At 33.7% G+C, this 19,219-nt stretch overlaps 3 protein-coding genes across 3 annotated transcripts; 2 read left to right on the top strand and 1 right to left on the bottom strand.

Moving 5' to 3' along the window:
* Nucleotides 1-2,596: 2,596 nt before the first annotated feature.
* Nucleotides 2,597-4,054, bottom strand: LOC114130659 (protein ZBED8-like). The gene is made up of 3 exons (XM_050207044.1): nt 3,739-4,054; nt 3,304-3,675; nt 2,597-3,132 (listed from the first exon to the last, which is right to left on the bottom strand). The coding sequence occupies exons 1-3, from the start codon at nt 4,052-4,054 to the stop codon at nt 2,597-2,599; spliced, it is 1,224 nt and encodes a 407-aa protein (XP_050063001.1).
* Nucleotides 4,055-8,808: 4,754 nt separating this feature from the next.
* LOC126552356 (histone-lysine N-methyltransferase KMT5B-like) lies at nt 8,809-12,830 on the top strand. Its single transcript, XM_050207043.1, has 7 exons — nt 8,809-8,890; nt 9,362-9,612; nt 9,674-9,920; nt 10,015-10,071; nt 10,154-10,294; nt 10,958-10,980; nt 12,588-12,830. Exons 1-7 carry the CDS (start codon nt 8,809-8,811, stop codon nt 12,828-12,830), a joined length of 1,044 nt encoding a protein of 347 aa, XP_050063000.1.
* Nucleotides 12,831-15,586: 2,756 nt separating this feature from the next.
* Nucleotides 15,587-18,182, top strand: LOC126552354 (histone-lysine N-methyltransferase KMT5B-B-like). The gene is made up of 6 exons (XM_050207042.1): nt 15,587-15,608; nt 16,206-16,432; nt 16,508-16,920; nt 17,135-17,224; nt 17,419-17,508; nt 17,635-18,182. The coding sequence occupies exons 1-6, from the start codon at nt 15,597-15,599 to the stop codon at nt 18,180-18,182; spliced, it is 1,380 nt and encodes a 459-aa protein (XP_050062999.1). The 5' UTR covers nt 15,587-15,596.
* The last annotated feature ends 1,037 nt before the right edge of the window (nt 18,183-19,219 follow it).

The following is a 19,219-nucleotide window of genomic DNA, read 5'->3' as shown; positions in this document are numbered from 1 at the left end:
AAACAATTAAAATGATTTTGTTTCTTAATTAAAGATATTGGCGTTAGTTTTTTAACTAATAAAACATAAGTTTTTCTGTACAATGTTATGTAATTGAATAATATTATTTTTTTTTTGTTGTTCAACAGATAGTTACTGTGAAGACGTGTAACAATCTAAACTATATTTCTTTAAGATTTAATTAAGAATATCTATAACGATTCATTTTTTATTTATATTTTATTTCAGAAGCACCCAGCAGTAGTCATGAAGATCTTTATGTAGCAGGACCTAGTAGGGTGATTGTCTTGGCTGAACCAGTTGTCGATGATGGTAAGTCGATCAGTATAAAATGATATTTATAAACATAAATATAATAAAATTAATTTTCATATATAAATGTATTAATTTTTTTTTAACTTTCTGGTGTTTGTTGGCTCTAATGGTCATAAAATTTAAAATACCTATAAGATACCTAAAAAATTCTTTTGAATAAATATTTATTTATTTTTTAAATATTCTTCCATATATCATATAAAGGTATTATTGTTTTTATTAAAAAGGTGCGGAAACAATGAATTGATATTAATTTTTTTAAATTTCTAGCTACTGATATTTATGCGCCTGGACCAAGTAGAGTGGTTGTCTCAAATGAAGAAGATGAAGACTTTTTTAATGGCAGAAGAAACAAACCTGCAAAACCATTGTCATCTACTAATTCATCATCATCAGATACACTCGATGAAAACAATATGAATCCATGTATGAGAAAAATTATAAAAATTTTATTGATATCACACTGACTTTTAAATGAGCCTCTTGGCAATTTATTTAACTTTTTGTCTTCTATCAATGGACAACCCCGTAAATGTTGCTTCCTCAATGTCCCCAAACTCAGAATTCCAAATTCATCTCTTAAATAATATATCAATTCTGGGATAGTGAAGAAGTTATCAAAATAAACCATACTCAATGGTTTATTTGGTATAGTAGAACATAATGCAATAACTACTTTAGGACCAAGTCCAAAATTACCAGTTTCAAATGTAGAAAAAGTGATGTTCCGAAATGTACAATCCCCCGAATACACTAAAAAGTCATACACCATCCCATCTATCCCTGCACGAACAAATAACTTGATTCCCCATTTTTTTGGTTTGTTCTGTATGTACTGGCGTCGAGACCCAGCTTTTTTGCCCTTATATGGCACCATCATTTCATCGATGGAAAAACGTTGCCCCTGACTTAATTTTAGGCAATTCGATCTTATAATATCTAAGACTGGACGATCTTTGAAAAATCTATCAGTGACATCGGATTCTTCATTATTTGTAAAGTGAAGGCATCGTAAAATTTGCTGATACCTTTTTAAAGGCATGACGTGTTTACCAATCTATCGATGTGCACTTTATAACTGTGGTACAAAAATTGGATTTATGATGAATTTTCAAAGCGTGCTCACTACCAACAGAGATGTGCACAATACCCCCCCCCCCCTTTGAAACATTTCATTATTTTCGTAATGCGATAGTACTCGTACTTGGAAAATCGTATAAAATCAGGCTTTGGGCTTAGAGCTCTGAGAGTGGTATGAGTGCATTCCTGAGTGCATTTACTATCGTTCTGCAGTGTTTTTTTATACATCAAGTCCAAACAACGACGGTCCGGAAGGTAAGTATTATATTCACCGCTGTCTTGCATCGCAATCTGGCGGTAAATAAGGAGTTAACCAGTTTAAAAAATCGTATAAAATCAGGCTTTGGACTTGGAGCTTTATAAGTGAGCAACCCGGCGGTAAATTGCATACTTACATGCCGGACGGCCGTCATTCGGACTTGATGTACCTATACAAAAACACTACAGAACGACAGTAAATGCACAATGAGAACGCCGTCAAATAAATAAATTTTATTTTATTTATTTAATGTGAGTATTATTATTATTATTATTGCCATTCATACACTTACCATACATCAATGTTTTGTTTGTTTTTTTGTTTGTTTCTTTTCTTGGTCACTTTTATAATTTATTGGATTATAATCGATCAGTTTAGAAGAACTTAAAAATGTTTGGATTTTTAATAAATTGTTTTTGTAGTTGGTAATTGATGTTTGTAAAACATTACTTAAATCACTTTTTGTTGTGTTGAATTGACAATGAATTATTATATCCAAAGCTTGATTCATTATAAGTATTTTTTTTGTATTCAAATAGTAATTTTGTGATTTTGTCTTGAATTTTTGTTCAATAACTGTATGTTTTGTATTCCGAATTCACACCGCTGTAGAGCATGGGTTCTCAACCTTTTGAGGTCCACGCCCCCTTTCAAACTATTCTATATGTTCACGCCTCCCCCTCACTATTATAATATTGATATATGTATAACATTTAAATGTCAACTATACTTTAATGTTGGTAATTGGATTAATATGAATACAACTTCAATGACGTTTTTTTAATATTAAATGAATTTATTTGCACAAAAAAAAAAATATTATTATAATTTAAAATTAATTTTAACTATTATTAAATATACAATTAATGAGAGGGTTGGCCCTGTTTATTTTTAATCAATTTTTTTATGTTTGGCGACATCTGTGATAATACGCATCTCAAATCACTCCACGTCCAATCGTGCTCGATATTTCGATTTTATATAAGCAAGCGCCGAAAAGCCAGACTCGCAGAGGTAGGTGGAAGAAAACTGAACCAATAACTTCGCAGCTTCATTGGCAACTTCCGGATTAATAGAGAGATAACACAGCCAAAAATCTTCAACAGTCTTATTTTTAAAGTCTTCTTTTGCTTGTGAATCATTCTTAAGGTCGATGGTTTGCTCTTGAAGATAATCTGGAAGTATGTCCACATCAATTTTGAATGGATCTAATACTAATTTAAATTGCCAGTTCTCTGTAGAAATATCAGGAAAATACTTTGATAGTTGGTCTTTTAAAGATACCAGATGTGCTGAAATCAATTCCTTAAACTCATTCTCGATATTTAATATGTGATTTTCGGTATCATCAAGAAGTTCATTAAGCCGTGGAAAAGATGAGAAATTAGGTTTGGTCGCACAAAGATGGCGTTGCCACAATGATATTTTTTCTAAAAAAGCTTGAATTGTATCGTACGACTTCAGAATATTTGTATGTCCTTAAAGTTTTAAATTTAGAACATTTAGGAATCCAAAAAAGTCTGCTAAATATGCTATATAAAAAATACATTTTTCATCTGTAAACTTGTTGTATAGATCTAATTTCCCAGCACTCATTAAAAATATTTCAATCTCTGACTTTAAACTGTACATTCTATCAAGCATATTACCTTTAGACAGCCAACGAACTTCTGTGTGATAAATAAGAGTTTGATGGTCACTTTGCAACTCATTACACAAAACATTAAAAATTCTAGTATTTAAAGCACTAGATTTTACACAGTTGACAATTGTTATTGCCAAATTCAAAACTGAGTTTAGTGATTCAGGTAAAGTCTTGCAAGCTAAAGCCTGTCTATGAATGATGCAGTGTGAACCAATTATGTTAGGGTTTTTTTCCTTGACTAGTTGAATAAAACCATTTTTACAGCCAGTCATAGCTTGAGCTCCGTCAGTGCATATACCAATTACTTTCTCCCAAGGAAGACTGTTAGATATTGAAAAATCAGAAAGAACAGAAAATACATCAACCGCCTTTGTTGCTGTTTTAAGAGTTTGAGAGAATAATATTTCTTCCTTGAATTTTTTATCATCAATAAATTTACAATAAAACAGTAATTGAGAATTCTGCGAAATGTCCGTTGTTTCGTCACACTGAAGTGAAAAGAACGGAGACTTATTTAATTTTTCTATTATTTGATTCTTCAAATCGTGAGCCATTTCATCGATTCTGTGTTTTATTGTATCGTTTGACAGAGAAATTTTTGCAACTTTAGCACAACTTTCTTCATTCAATATAGTTTTACAAGCAGTAAGTAAACAAGGTTTTACAAGGGACTCACCAATAGTGTGTGGTTTCTTGTCTTTAGCTATCAACAAGGCAATCTCGTAAGAAGCTTCCATAAACTTTTCATTTTCCATTGCAAAATGACCAGTTGAATCAAGTTTCATTCATTTTACAGAGTTTATTTTAGCATAAAAAAAATCGATCGGTTTGTCTTTTAAACTGGGATGATTAGTGATTAAATGACGTTCCAATCGTCCAGGTCGCATTGCATCATTACTCAAAACTATGTGACAAATCACGCACTGAGGTAAATGACTTCCATTTTTCTCAATTACACTAAATCCGTATTTAATATAATCGTCATTATACAATCTTTTTTTTGATTTTGACATTTTTAGTTATGATATTATATCAAATCACCAGCACTAATAATATTAAAAACAAAATTATAAACTGAAACAAGTACTTACGGCATGAAAGCGACGACACAACTAAACATTAAAAATACAAAATTATAGAAATTATCTCAAACGTTGTAGGTACAAGACTATTAGAGTAATCGTAATATTTATTTACGGGTCGCCAAAACTTGTTCTTATCGCGTCGAGTGGCGATTTTTTGCCGAAACAATGCTTCTATTAATACCGTAATAATTGTTATACGATAAAATCGTAATAATCGCTCGGTGTATAATGTATATCTACTGATTGACCGCGGAGGCGACCAACACACCGGTAAGGCACGGCGTAGAAAACGGCAACGTTTTCATTTTTTATGTTTTTTTTTCAACATTTTCACGCCCCCCCTGAAATTTTGTCGCGCCCCCCAGGTTGAGAACCACTGCTGTAGAGCATGTTGTAGTGTTGCATTGTTGCATATATATAGTCTTCAACGTTTATGTAATTTTCGAAATTAAATCTTAATGCTATTTCTTGTTTTTCGAAATACAGAGTCTAGATGATCTGTTAATTATAAATTAATTTAAAAAAAAAAATATATAAATTATGAATTATCTATAAATTAGCTGTATATATTAAATGTAATTTAAAGTATATCATCAATGTTGAATTGCTTAGGATTATTACCAAAATCATCGTTTTCACTCAAAAAGTTTTTGAATTTATGAACAATTGCATGAAATATTTTCATTGAATTATCGTTGATTATAATATGGCCATCAATATATATGTTTTTTATTTCACTGTTGTAGTACATTAAAAATACCATTGTATGAATTAAACGGCTACATTCAATACATGACATTATTGCATCAATAATTATAGTTCTTATTTCAGGAATTTCATAGCTAAAACAAACATATTTTATTTATTTAATGTGTGTATTATTATTATTATTGCCATTCATACACTTACCATACATCAATGTTTTGTTTGTTGTTTTTCAAATTGAAAAACGTTTCCAAAGTTTATCGATATTTATGCTGTAAAATAAAAATAGAAATTATAATATTTATAAGAGTTTAAGTTTAAATTTTAATATATCACCTCTTTTTGTTTGTGCCTGCACTTTGTCCATGGATTATAGAATTTGGAATCGCACTGCTCGCACTTGAGCGTTGGTGCCTGGGCATGTTTATTTAAGTGGTATTTCAAGTTTTTCTTTGATACAAAGTTTTTATCACAAATGTTGCATTTAATTAATGTAGGATCAGAATGTTGATATTTCGTTATACATTGCATTCGAGCTATGGCTTAGACATTAAAAATCAAAATATTTTGTTAAATAAAATGACTCAATATATAAAAGATATGAGAGTCCATGGATCAAAATCGCTTATGCCTTTCCAAAAAGGTATTCTTATATCTAATAAATCGTTTGAAAATCTATTCAATGATCTACAAAAAGAATACAACATAAAGTATATAATTCCTCGACGGCTCAACCAAGATGGTCTTGAAGCATTTTTTAGCTACATAAGAGGTATGGGTGGTTCAAATGATCATCCTACACCATTGGACTTTAAATATCGGTTGTATATCATATACATAGAACATTCTTGTATTCATCTAGGATAAGAATGTTATTATTAGTATTATTATTATTAAGAGGATGTCAGACTCGATTATGTACAATTTGCTTTATCATACACAGAGAGAACATAAGCGATTGAGACATCCTCTTAAATATATCATAAATAGTGTAATGTTTATATATATTTACCTTATATATATGCGCATATACTTGCATTTGCTCCTTGGTTAAACTATAAAAATTGCTAATAATGCAATCTCTCATCCTTAATTCTTTATCATATATAATAGATTTAACCTTGGGGTTAGCGACATTAACATTATATATATATGCTGAGTGGTCATACCTTTTATATCTTAACAATATATTTTGTTCTATCAATTTATCTAATGTGTTACTGATGAATATTTTACAATTGTTATATGTGTCATTGTTTTGTATAATATTCATAACTAACACGAATGATTCACATATATATTTAACCTGAAAATTTTGAATATTATTACATTTAAATAATAAATTATGATATAATATTGTTATAAATGATAAGTTATTACTGTAGCGTTATGCAGTTCTGTATTTGTTACATAAACATACACAAAGTTTGTTAGCATGACATCTGTGTAATCCAATAATTCTGATGTGATTTTTGGTGTATATATATCAAATATTTTGTTTTGTATTACCAATTGTTTATTTTTTTTAAATATACTGTAAAAATTTTTAATGTAAATATACTGTAAATAATTGTTTATTAAATGTTCTTGTACTTACGAATTAACTTTAAAATTTGTATCTAAATTTAAGTTCTGGTGAAAATATTTAAAATTTGTCTTAAATTCATAAAATTTACATTTTATAATTCTGTAATATGTATAGTGTATACCCATTGTCAACATAGACATTTTTCTTGTATAGATTAAATATATTTAAAAATTTTGCTATAAATTGTAATTTGCAACACTCAATATATAAAATAAATATTTTTTTTAAATTGTTTATACAATTGACTATACCACATCTGTAAATATTTGAATTATTATAATTATTGTTAAATACCTAATGTTAAATACTAAATGCTTAATACTCACGAATCTCTGTACATAACCATATTTAAATTTGAAATATTTGTAATATTTAATACAAACTTAATCATATTTATATAATCTACTGCATCTTTTATTTTGTTTTCTTTAATATATGACCAACAATTGTATGGTACCGTATTATTTTGAAATTGATCTATTAAAGTATTAATGAAATTTGATGTCGGATAAACAATTTTTATTTTGTCGTCCCATTTTATATCCTTGCTATCACTATAGTTTTTTAATAAATTAATACATTGTTAATGTTAAGTTAATTGTGTAATGTATTGTTGGTATATAGTATAGCTTACTTATTTGTTAGTTCATATAATGTTAGTAAATTTTTAAATTGTTTACTATTTATTTTCTGGACTGTCCTTTTATATGCCATTTTTTTGATTGTTTGATTCTTTTTTTTGTACCTACTTAGGATGGCCATCTACAAAATGTTTGGCTAAAACATTGGTGTCCTTTGTATTATCATGATCAGTAATGTGATTGAATAATTCATCATTCTCATTCGTCAGTTCGAGGGTTGACACATTACCATTGTGAATATTTATTTGGAGTACACAAGCATTCTCCAAGTACTTGGGTACGTCTGTTTTATAGTGACCATAACTATTTAATATAATATTTAGTTGGTCTGTTGTCAAATGTTCATTATCCAATTTATTATGTAATAACCTATGCCCCAACATTATTGCCCCTGCTATATTTTTATTTGTTTCCTGTGAATGTGTACAAAAATTAATGTTATTGGAAAAAAAATATATATATACTCTATTTATGCTTACATTTTTGAAAACATATTTCTTTTTTTTTTTGTGATCACAACAGACGAGGGTAATGCACATTTAATGGTCACAAAATTGTCTTCCGGATAATCATTAAATGGCTCACGGGGTTGCTCTAATATATATTATTATACAAAAATATATTAATTTATAATATTTGTAATTATTGTTGCACAGATTATTAATATTTAAATATTTTTTTTATTTTTTTTTAAATATTTTAATTATTTAAGTTAAATTATTAATATGTTTTATATATTTAATTTAAATATTTAAATAAATTTATATATTAGATAAAATTTGTAATTAGTGTTGTATAGATTGCAAATTGTCTTTTTTAATAAAAAAAAAAAATTTATAATATTATAAAAAAAATAATGACTCACCAATGAAATCAGAAAATTTTATATAATCAAACACATTTCTACATGTATAGTATTCAATTATGTTTCGTTTCGATAACCTACCATAATTAATGTTCTTTTTTTGAACATGATATAAGTTTAAATTAATTTAAATAAATTAAAAATATATATATGATTATATATGAAATATATGTATTATTGATACATATCCTATGAAATAAAATTACTAAAATATTAATATTATATATTACTATGATAAATATTTGGTGGTCTAAATAACTGTCTATGTGCAGTATTTCATTCGCGTTATCGACATTATTATTTATTACACGTCTTATGGTCCCGCTACCACCCGCTGTGTCTACCGTGCCTGCCAACAGGATTACTAATAATATCTTTTAGCTGGTGTTTGTATGGGTTTTTACTTAGTGCAGTATTTCAATCGCATATTCCATATATGCCTATAGTTTTTTCGTATCGCCTTTTCCCCACCAGGATTACTACCGTTCGCCCGAATACCTACGAACTCCTACCGCCGACGACAACCGATGCACCGCCACCGGCGCTGTTTAAACAAGCTTTCATTTCAATTTCCTTCGGACGCTCAACAGCAATTTTTGACATGCGCTAAGTTCTTGATCTCTTGATGTCTCCCATTCGACCAAAATGGCAAATATTAGCATCGGCCGACGATGTAGCGACGGCTGAAACCGTGGACAAAATGCTTGGTAATATTTTTATTCTTATATATTTATCTAACGCAGGGTGGTCCAACCTTTTGTAGTTGGCAGAATTAAATTAATATTTAACACCGTTTTTGGCGATCCAATACACATGTTACTTCGTAATCCAGCACCAATGTAACTCGTATGTAATATATACGTTGCATGTATTTTCGAATAATATTCTATTATACTATGAAACAAAATGTGTGGTTTCGTATCTTCTCGAATATTATTTATTAATACGATTTAATTCGCATTACATATAATGGGGTTTTTTCTTATCGGGCGGTAGGATTACTAATAAAAGACACCCGTAATCGCAGTGATTGTTAAGCACCCCCTTTCACCGTCTGTGTCTAACACGCCTTCGTCGTATTTTCTGATCTAACATATACCTATATTACTAAATAATATAATATATTTAATTATAAACAAAACACTACTGGTATTCATTTGATGTTTTAAATTGTATAGGGTTTACAACCCATAAGACGGAAACTACAAAATTTCAGTTGAAAACCAAACGAGAGAAAGATTTATCCACCAAACTTAAAGAGATGTACAAAAAATCTTTACAGGATATATCTTATCGATATGAAAAGAATTATAGGTTTAAAAACAAATTAAATGATGTAAAAGTTGTCGCAACACAGTCTATAAGTTATGGGAAAATTATTCGTACATTGTGTGGAATGACAGCAGCTATTAAACCTGAAGATATAAAAGTATGTTTTGCCAAACTATTAATAACAAATTTATATTTTTATTTAATTTTTTTTTTCTCAGATTGGTGTGAATGACTTCTCAATCTTGACTAGTTCGCGCACCAAAAAATATTTGTTATTCCTGGGCCCTGTGACATACATCAATCACAGCTGCCAATACAATACTGAATGGGTCGCCGGCCATGGCGAAGGCGTTTGGTGCGCGAAAGCAATAGAAAACATACCCATTGGCTATGAAATAACAACGTACTACGGTGATAATTACTTTGGTGTAAATCAAAAAGACTGCGAATGTGGATGTCACCCATGTAAGCATACAAAGTCATTAAAACAATTGAAGCAAAACATTTATTATGATTAATTATACCTATTATATTTTTATATAATATTTTTAAATTACAGTCAAGAATATGGATGTACAAGATCCAATAGCCACAGTAAAATCTCCTGTGACACAAGGTAACACATTTTTTTTTAAATTTTACTTTCTATCATGTTAATTTGTGCCCTATTAACCACCTGCATTATTTTTATATTACAGTAGAGAGTATGGGTGAACACAATCAAGATACAGACGATGAAGAAGATAGTGATACAGATGTAGGGAGTATGGATGAACAAGAACAACCTGAATACCAAACAGAAGTTCCAATAGCCACAGTCAAATCTCCTGTGACACAAGGTACCACATTTTTTTTAAATTTTACTTGCTATCATGTTAATTTCTGCCCTATTAACCACCTGCATTATTTCAAATAAATTTATGACAATATTTTTACATAATATTTTTATATTACAGTAGAGAGTAAATACACCTCCCATTCTTATACTGATAAATTCTATGTTACAGAAACACATATTTATAAATGCACATATCCTCAATGTGTAAGGAAATTTAAAAGAGAAGTGTGGTGCGACAGACATTTGGAGACACATTTCAAAAATCATGTTTGTCCTACATGTCATAAAAGTCTATCCAACAAATCTACATTAACGCGCCACATAGATACCCACAATGACAAAAGAAAGACATTTAAATGTATAACATGCAACAGCACTTATCTTTATAAATCTGATTTAAATTATCATTTGAAAACGTTTCATACTGAAAACACTGTGTATAAATGCACGTTGTGCGAGAAAGAATATTCTACACAAAAACTTTTAAAAATGCATAATCAATCTGTACATTTAAATATTAAGAAATTTCGCTGTCCTGAATGTGGGGTTTGTTTCGGTACGTCTATCACATTGTTTCGACATAGAAAAAAGGTAATTTATTAACACTTGAGTAACAAAATATAACATTTAACTAAATTATTTTTTATAATAATTTCTGTTTCAGATTCATCTTTATCGGCTGGAGGCGTAATTTTTAAGAATGAAGCCCTTAACAACAATGAATTATATGTTATATTATATTATATTTTTGTTAATTTTTTATATTAAAAATATTTATACGGTGGATTAGGGCTCCTGGCGAACCACCTTTATAAAAAAAAACGCGCTTATGTGTAAGACCCCTTGGGTAGTGTGGAACATTACACTTATATTGAAGACGTCTCCATAGATAAAGATCAGAAGAACGAGGTCCATAATCATGAAACCAATGTTAATGTGTCGGGGATAACTGATAAAAGTATGCAAAACATTTATTTAAATAAAGCATTATTTTATATACATTTAATACACTAATTTTAGTCGACAATGAATATGATTTTATTTAATTTTATCTAGATAACATTAATAAATTTAATTTATTATTGAAATGTGTTCCAGAACATTATTACAGGATTACTATTAGATCTGTTAAATAAAGAAAAAAAAAATTAACAAAATATTTTTAATATAGATTGTATTTTATAAATTTTATTTTCAGATATCATAATTAACCTGTGCAGTAATAATAATATAATATAGTAATATGTTTGGTTAATAAATAAATCAAGAATTATTTAAACATTAAAATAAATTTCTTTAATACATTTATATTGTATATTGATTACCGAACGTTTTAAAAACCAGAATCTTTTTTCCTTGTGGCCTTTAAACAATTTCAAGAAAAAATTTAAAATTCCCAACAAATTGTTGAAATTAAAATTAATGTTAAACAATGAAAATAAACACGGACTGATAGTACTATCTTAAAAGAATAGTAATGGTTTGATATTAGTCCGTGGAAGCGCTAAATTCGCAGTTACTGTCATCTCTGGAATTTCCATCCCGCACTTTTTGCCACTAGCCTACTCCAAACCTATAGTGGCCCGGTACCGCATCACCCGCCCACCATTTCGTTTTCAGTACATACTATCTTAGTCCGTGTTGCTGACTGACCAATTTACCTTAATCAGCCCAGCATGAACCTGTAAGTACCACTGAAAATACCGCCACCCCTTCCTCGTCGCTGCAAATGAAGCAATCCACAACAAAGGTGGCAGTGGAGGTAGCGGTACAGGTGTAACCGATGGCGAACGATCAGAAGGAGTCGGAAGAAAACAGGACGACAGTGGCAAAAAAACGACAGTAGCGTCAACCACAAAGGGAAGTGCGAAAAACTCTATGGTTGGTGCAAAAGTGCGAGTGCGTGGAAAGCCAACAACAACAAGCGTACGGCAACAAGAATGACAACGATGGACCAGGGATGGATTGTTTGCTCTTCACCATCCAGTGTTTAGGATGCGCCATCATGTGATTTACGGTATTTCGCTCAACTTACAGTTCAATGCTTAATTATGTAACAAAAACATTTTAATAAGAGAAAGAAAAAACAGAAAAACCGCATATACATACCAAACAAACAAACATAACACACTTTTACATAACTTAACTGCACAAAGCGACTTACTGAACTTAATACTTAACATAACAGACCATCAGATAGCCACTTTTTCACCAAAAACCTACAATTATACTACAACCGACTACAATACAATAGAACTAAAACTTAAATACATAAAAAATATATTAAATAACAGAGATTGTCATCTCTTGCTAATCCTCCAGATCATATTGGAGTTGGATGTCCTCACAGGATACCAGTTCAATCTGACCGGATTAAAACGACCGGCCACATAATTCCTTACATCGGGTCCAATACATCAGAAGACACAAGTGTATTGAAGACTTGGGAGAAAGAGATTGTAAATCCGCTAGGTAAGAAGGCATTCCAGCTGTTGAGGTGTATCGATTGGTTCGTCGGGGTAGATAGTAAGAACTAACCTTTTTTTTTTTTTTTTTTTTTTTTCGTGAATCGGCAATACACCCAACACCCGGAAACGCCGTAAAGCAATGTTTCGGGTGTGGGTCGCCATCGTTTATTATTCAACTCAACAACAATGCAGTACAATACAAAAAGTAAATCGACAATACAATACAAAAAACTATATAAAAATACCATTGACATAGCTATCGGGGGGGCGAGACAATCCCTCGCCGCGCGGCCCCTCGCGAGCGTCCGTTAGCTCAGCTTGGAAGCGGCCTCGCAATCTTGAGCCCGGAGGACCGCCCCCGTCGACAGCCCAACCTCCGCCGGGACCGCCATCCCCGCCCAGTCGAGCGCCTCCATCAACTCACCGAGTGAGTCTAAATATATACTTCACCGAGTGAGTCTATATAGTGTACCGAGTGAGTCTATTATATACTTCACCGAGTGAGTCTATTATATACTGCACCGAGTTATCAGGCAAACGAGCCTTTTTCATATAAAAATTAATTAAAAATCTAATAATAAGACTACCGACTTGAAACCTTCACTGTTTCATTGCATATGTACCTGTCTACCATCCCTGTTAATTTCGTGTAAAAATACGAAAAACCCTGTAGGCACCGAGCTGACGGCGGGAGTATTTTAATGTGAACGCACTAACCAAGTTCTCAAAATCGACTTTGCAAGTTCAAGTGTGATCACTTAGATTCTTGGAAATCGGACTAAACATGTTAAATAAAACACAATTGTACATAGGTACGAAACCCGTAAGATCAATATTTAGCGAGATATGAGGGTGTAATTATGGTCATAATTTGTCATTTGTTTAATTCGAAGACTATGTCAACGGAGTGTACATCACTCCGGTATTGCGATATTTACGGTTTCTTTTTTATATAAAAATTAATTAAAAATCTAATAATAAGACTACCGACTTGAAACCTTCACTGTTTCATTGCATATGTACCTGTCTACCATCCCTGTTAGTTTCGTGTAAAAATACGAAAAACCCTGTAGGCACCGAGCTGACGACTGGAGTCTGGCCGATCGCACAGGAATCGCCCGGCAGTTGTGCAAATTTCGAATTCAAAAATTAATTAAAAATCTAATAATAAGACTACCGACTTGAAACCTTCACTGTTTCATTGCATATGTACCTGTCTACCATCCCTGTTAGTTTCGTGTAAAAATACGAAAAACCCTGTAGGCTCCGAGCTGACGGCGGGAGTATTTTAATGTGAACGCACTAACCAAGTTCTCAAAATCGACTTTGCAAGTTCAAGTGTGATCACTTAGATACTTGGAAATCGGACTAAACATGTTAAATAAAACACAATTGTACATAGGTACGAAACCCGTAAGATCAATATTTAGCGAGATATGAGGGTGTAATTATGGTCATAATTTGTCATTTGTTTAATTCGAAGACTATGTCAACGGAGTGTACATCACTCCGGTATTGCGATATTTACGGTTTCTTTTTTATATAAAAATTAATTAAAAATCTAATAATAAGACTACCGACTTGAAACCTTCACTGTTTCATTGCATATGTACCTGTCTACCATCCCTGTTAGTTTCGTGTAAAAATACGAAAAACCCTGTAGGCACCGAGCTGACGACTGGAGTCTGGCCGATCGCACAGGAATCGCCCGGCAGTTGTGCAAATTTCGAATTCAAAAATTAATTAAAAATCTAATAATAAGACTACCGACTTGAAACCTTCACTGTTTCATTGCATATGTACCTGTCTACCATCCCTGTTAGTTTCGTGTAAAAATACGAAAAACCCTGTAGGCTCCGAGCTGACGGCGGGAGTATTTTAATGTGAACGCACTAACCAAGTTCTCAAAATCGACTTTGCAAGTTCAAGTGTGATCACTTAGATACTTGGAAATCGGACTAAACATGTTAAATAAAACACAATTGTACATAGGTACGAAACCCGTAAGATCAATATTTAGCGAGATATGAGGGTGTAATTATGGTCATAATTTGTCATTTGTTTAATTCGAATACTATGTCAACGGAGTGTACATCACTCCGGTATTGCGATATTTACGGTTTCTTTTTTATATAAAAATTAATTAAAAATCTAATAATAAGACTACCGACTTGAAACCTTCACTATTTCATTGCATATGTACCTGTCTACCATCCCTGTTAGTTTCGTGTAAAAATACGAAAAACCCTGTAGGCACCGAGCTGACGACTGGAGTCTGGCCGATCGCACAGGAATCGCCCGGCAGTTGTGCAAATTTCGAATTCAAAAATTAATTAAAAATCTAATAATAAGACTACCGACTTGAAACCTTCACTGTTTCATCGCAAATGTAACTGGCTACCATCCCTGTTAGTTTCGTGTAAAAATACGAAAAACCCTGTAGGCGCCGAGCTGACGGCTGGAGTCTGGCCGATCGCACAGGAATCGCCCGGCAGTTGTGCAAATTTCGAATTCAAAAATTAATTAAAAATCTAATAATAAGACTACCGACTTGAAACCTTCACTGTTTCATTGCATATGTACCTGTCTACCATCCCTGTTAGTTTCGTGTAAAAATACGAAAAACCCTGTAGGCACCGAGCTGACAGCGGGAGTATTTTTATTTTTATTTTATTACGTAAATTTCGAATCTTGGGGATTGTGATTAATTAAAATCCAGTAATTGGTAACACTGGCCGAGTGAGTTTTATCGATGTGTGGTGAGCATTGACAGTCAATCGCTGTTTCATTTCCTAATGCAACGCGGAGAGTAACACATGTCTACATATTTTTGTCATGGCCTCTGTTGTGAGTATTATTTTTATTGTTATTAATTAACTTGATACAATGTCGCGTTCTTCACGCGCGTCCCTTTAACTACTCACTCCCGATATTCGCCTATTTTTGTTTCTTTTTTACTTTTGATTCCGGTGCTATACACGTTGTTTTCCGTCGCGTTTCCTACGCCGCGTAACGGGCCTAAGTGCCATTTTTTTAAAATTATAATATACTCCCAGCACGCATCCTCCAAAAAAACCATGTATTCGGATCCACTGCGTAAGTTTAACATTACGGTTAAGATGACGTAACACTGGTATTTGTTGTCTCCGTCTTACCAGTGCGTAATATAGCATAATTACGCTCGGCAGAACACTGGTACCTCCTATAGTTGGTTTTATACAATAATTAAATTTTTAAGTGAGTTTTGACCATTAAGTTTCATAATAGGTCGATTCACTCTAATTTTTAAACTAAGGTAGCTACAAGCATTCTGCCGAGCGTAATTTTCCCATGGGATTTCCATGATATTGTCAGGGAGGTTGTAAACGTATCAGCAGCTGTTATCTAAGCCATGTGATCAAGTAATACTCATTACTCATTATAATATTTACATTTTTATTACAGACACAGAATGAAGAACTGCCTTTTCACCCAAAGAGTCGCAATGCAATTATTTTATGTATGGCCGACGACGAGTTTACAGAAAGATTTGTGGATAAAAAATTAGGATTCCGGTCACACAAAACCCATACACCAACATGCCAGATGAAATTATCGCGTGTGGAACACAGAATCTGGACATTCCATGAAGAGTTGTATGCCAGTTCTGTTAGCAAAAATTGTTGTTTTAGGTATGTTATTTCTTGTTATAAATTGTTTTGAAATATTTGAGCAATATGTGTTTATGATAGTATATTGAATTTCAGGTATGAACCATGTACGAGGTATATTAATGAGAAGGAATTTGGTGCAAAAATTGTATCGAATGTCCTCATAAAAAAAAATAAAATTATTCCTGGTTTAGGAGGACAATCATTTTTTATTCATGAAAATGATCTTAAAGATGGTGTTAACGATTTTTCAGTCTTTACCCGCAGCCGTTCCCTAAAACAGTATGTTTACCTAGACCCAGCTGCTTATATAAACCACGACTGCGAGTCGAACGCAGTATTTTCATCAATTGGCGAACCGTCTTACGTGCAAATAAAGTCAGTGAAAGAGATTCTCCCAGGAGAGGAGATTACTGTGTTCTACGGTCATGATTATTTTGGCGAAAATAATGCTAAGTGTGAGTGCATGACGTGTGAAAACAATAGGAAGGGCTTTTTCTCAAAAAAAGGTAATATTGCATATTATTTTCATGCTTTCTTATATATATAAGCATTTCTTTAAAGTACATTATGACATTTGTTATTACAGTATCGTCAATTATATTCCTATATTGCTCACACAATATACAATTGTACATACCACATATCAATTTCAATAATTTTACTATAAGCATTTTTTTTTTTTTAAATACATTATAACATTAGTTCTTACTTATATTACAGTAGAGAGTATGGCAGTAGACAACCCACCCGGGTCCACAGTTAACGACCCGCCAGAGACCGTCAATGTTCCTGCATCTACTGAAACCGAAGGTAATACAGCTTTTTTTTTTTGGTTTACATTCTACTTTTATCTTGTGAATTTCTTACCTATCGTCAACTATATTCCTATATTGCTCACACAATATACAATTGTACATACCACATATCAATTTCAATAATTTTACTATAAGCATTTTTTTTTTTTTTTAAATACATTATAACATTAGTTCTTACTTATATTACAGTAGAGAGTATGGCAGTAGACAACCCACCCGGGTCCACAGTTAACGACCCGCCAGAGACCGTCAATGTTCCTGCATCTACTGAAACCGAAGGTAATACAGCTTTTTTTTTTGGTTTACATTCTACTTTTATCTTGTGAATTTCTTACCTATCGTCAATTATATTCTTTTATAGCTCATACAATTAAATTATGACAATAATTTTTACTTATATTACAGAAGAGTCTGAGACAGATAATGACAGTTCTACAGATACAGACGTTTCTTCATCTGACGAAAATGAAGTACACAAAAAAACTGACGATGAAAGTTCCATAAACTCAACAGGAAGTAGTGACGTAGACTCTCCTTATAAATACCATTGTTCCAACTGTGTTTTATCCTTCAAATATAATTGTTGGTATAAAAGACATATGGCAACCCATAACCCTGGGACTTTTACATGTCAATATTGCCCTAAAGTTTTTAAAAGAAAAGACACTATGCGAGAGCATCAACAACTTCATTTCGGTGAGCCGAAACATAAGTGTAAGCATTGCGACAAAGAATTTGGCGACTGCCTGTCGCGTTCCGCCGACTCCTTGGCCGTCATCACAGCCCTCGCAAACGTAGTCACCGCTTCCCAGTTGGCCGGACTCTCCAACATCTTGGGGACAAGTCCGCCCGGATCAAAGGGACCAATCGAGTCGACGAGCCGCTCCCGTTCGCCCCTGAAAGCTTCGCAGTTGAACAGGGTATGGCGAGCGTCGTCGATTGCCTCTGCGTAGCCGTCGGGTGGACCGCAATGGGAACATCCGGCAGACGGCGCACGGTTGATCTTCCGGAGGAACCGGTTGAAGCAACCGTGACCCGTCATCAGCTGCGTGAGGTGAAAGGACATCTCTCCGTGCGTCCTGGACACCCAGCGGCAGAGCAGGCCCGACGGAATCAACGAACGTGTCCACTCGCGTCCGCTGTCCGCGGGTGGATCCGCCTCGTCGATGCCCCGGGCCCACTTTGACAGCACACGACTCCTCAGGGACCGAGTGTCGTCTGCCGGCGCTGCCTCCGGCGGAGCGTCCGACGGAAGGGGCCCCCCGTCGCTAGTCCCTGCCAGCCACCTCCTCCTGCGGATCTCGAACGACGCGTATCGTTCTTGAGCCATAAGGACGATGGGGACGGTGCGCGCGACGACCGTCGCGGCGTCGAACGACACGGTACGGTACGCGCACATGCTGCTTATGGCCGCCAGGCGCTGCACCGAAGCCATAGCCTTGGAACCGGTCCTGTTGAGCGCGAAATCGGCACCCCAGGTCGGAGCGCCGTACAACATAACTGAGTGCACGACGCCCAGCAGGAGGCGCCTTCTCGCCATGTGCCCTTGCCCTCGTGCACGACCCCCAAATACTTGAGGGACGCGCACAGCTGGACGGCCTGATCCCCGATCCGCAGCCTCAGGTCGGCCGGGCCGTACTGGGCCTTGAACACCACAGCCTCCGTCTTATCAACGGCGAGCTGCAGCCCCAAGTCCCCGACTTGAGTCCCCGAGTTTTATCTTTACGAAATTTTACGATAGATATATTTTTTTTAAATTAAACTACTTAACTCAAAGAATGTCAGTACCTTCTAAAGACAACGGTTCCACACCTACTACTGAAGCTACAGCCATCTAAGATCCAGTACCTTCGACTTCCAAAGAGATTCAACCTTCGCCCTCGAAAAGAGCAAAGATGTCTACTAAGCCATCACACTCAACATCAATACAATTCGATATTTCAAATAAAACAGCTCTCTCAGACCTATCCAAGCGGTACAACCCTCCCAC

This window comes from Aphis gossypii, chromosome X (genome assembly GCF_020184175.1).
Source record: "Aphis gossypii isolate Hap1 chromosome X, ASM2018417v2, whole genome shotgun sequence".
In the NCBI taxonomy this organism is placed as follows: Eukaryota; Metazoa; Arthropoda; class Insecta; order Hemiptera; family Aphididae; genus Aphis; species Aphis gossypii.
This window is presented reverse-complemented; position numbering and strand designations above follow the sequence as displayed.

What these genes read in the sequence shown, in the direction of transcription:
- LOC114130659 (XM_050207044.1), bottom strand. Translation starts at nt 4,054, where the DNA reads ATGGAAAATGAAAAGTTTATGGAAGCTTCTTACGAGATTGCCTTGTTG. An exon ending in TTCTCAATTACTGTTTTATT is followed by an intron (nt 3,676 to 3,738) that starts GTAAATTTATTG and finishes CTCTTAAAACAG; the next exon opens with CAACAAAGGCGGTTGATGTA. An exon ending in AGTTCGTTGGCTGTCTAAAG is followed by an intron (nt 3,133 to 3,303) that starts GTAATATGCTTG and finishes TAAAACTTTAAG; the next exon opens with GACATACAAATATTCTGAAG.
- LOC126552356 (XM_050207043.1), top strand. Translation starts at nt 8,809, where the DNA reads ATGTCTCCCATTCGACCAAAATGGCAAATATTAGCATCGGCCGACGAT. An exon ending in CAAATCTCCTGTGACACAAG is followed by an intron (nt 10,295 to 10,957) that starts GTACCACATTTT and finishes TTTCTGTTTCAG; the next exon opens with ATTCATCTTTATCGGCTGGA. An exon ending in CATCTTTATCGGCTGGAGGC is followed by an intron (nt 10,981 to 12,587) that starts GTAATTTTTAAG and finishes ATTAAATAACAG; the next exon opens with AGATTGTCATCTCTTGCTAA.
- LOC126552354 (XM_050207042.1), top strand. An exon ending in AGCAAAAATTGTTGTTTTAG is followed by an intron (nt 16,433 to 16,507) that starts GTATGTTATTTC and finishes ATTGAATTTCAG; the next exon opens with GTATGAACCATGTACGAGGT. An exon ending in GGGCTTTTTCTCAAAAAAAG is followed by an intron (nt 16,921 to 17,134) that starts GTAATATTGCAT and finishes CTTATATTACAG; the next exon opens with TAGAGAGTATGGCAGTAGAC.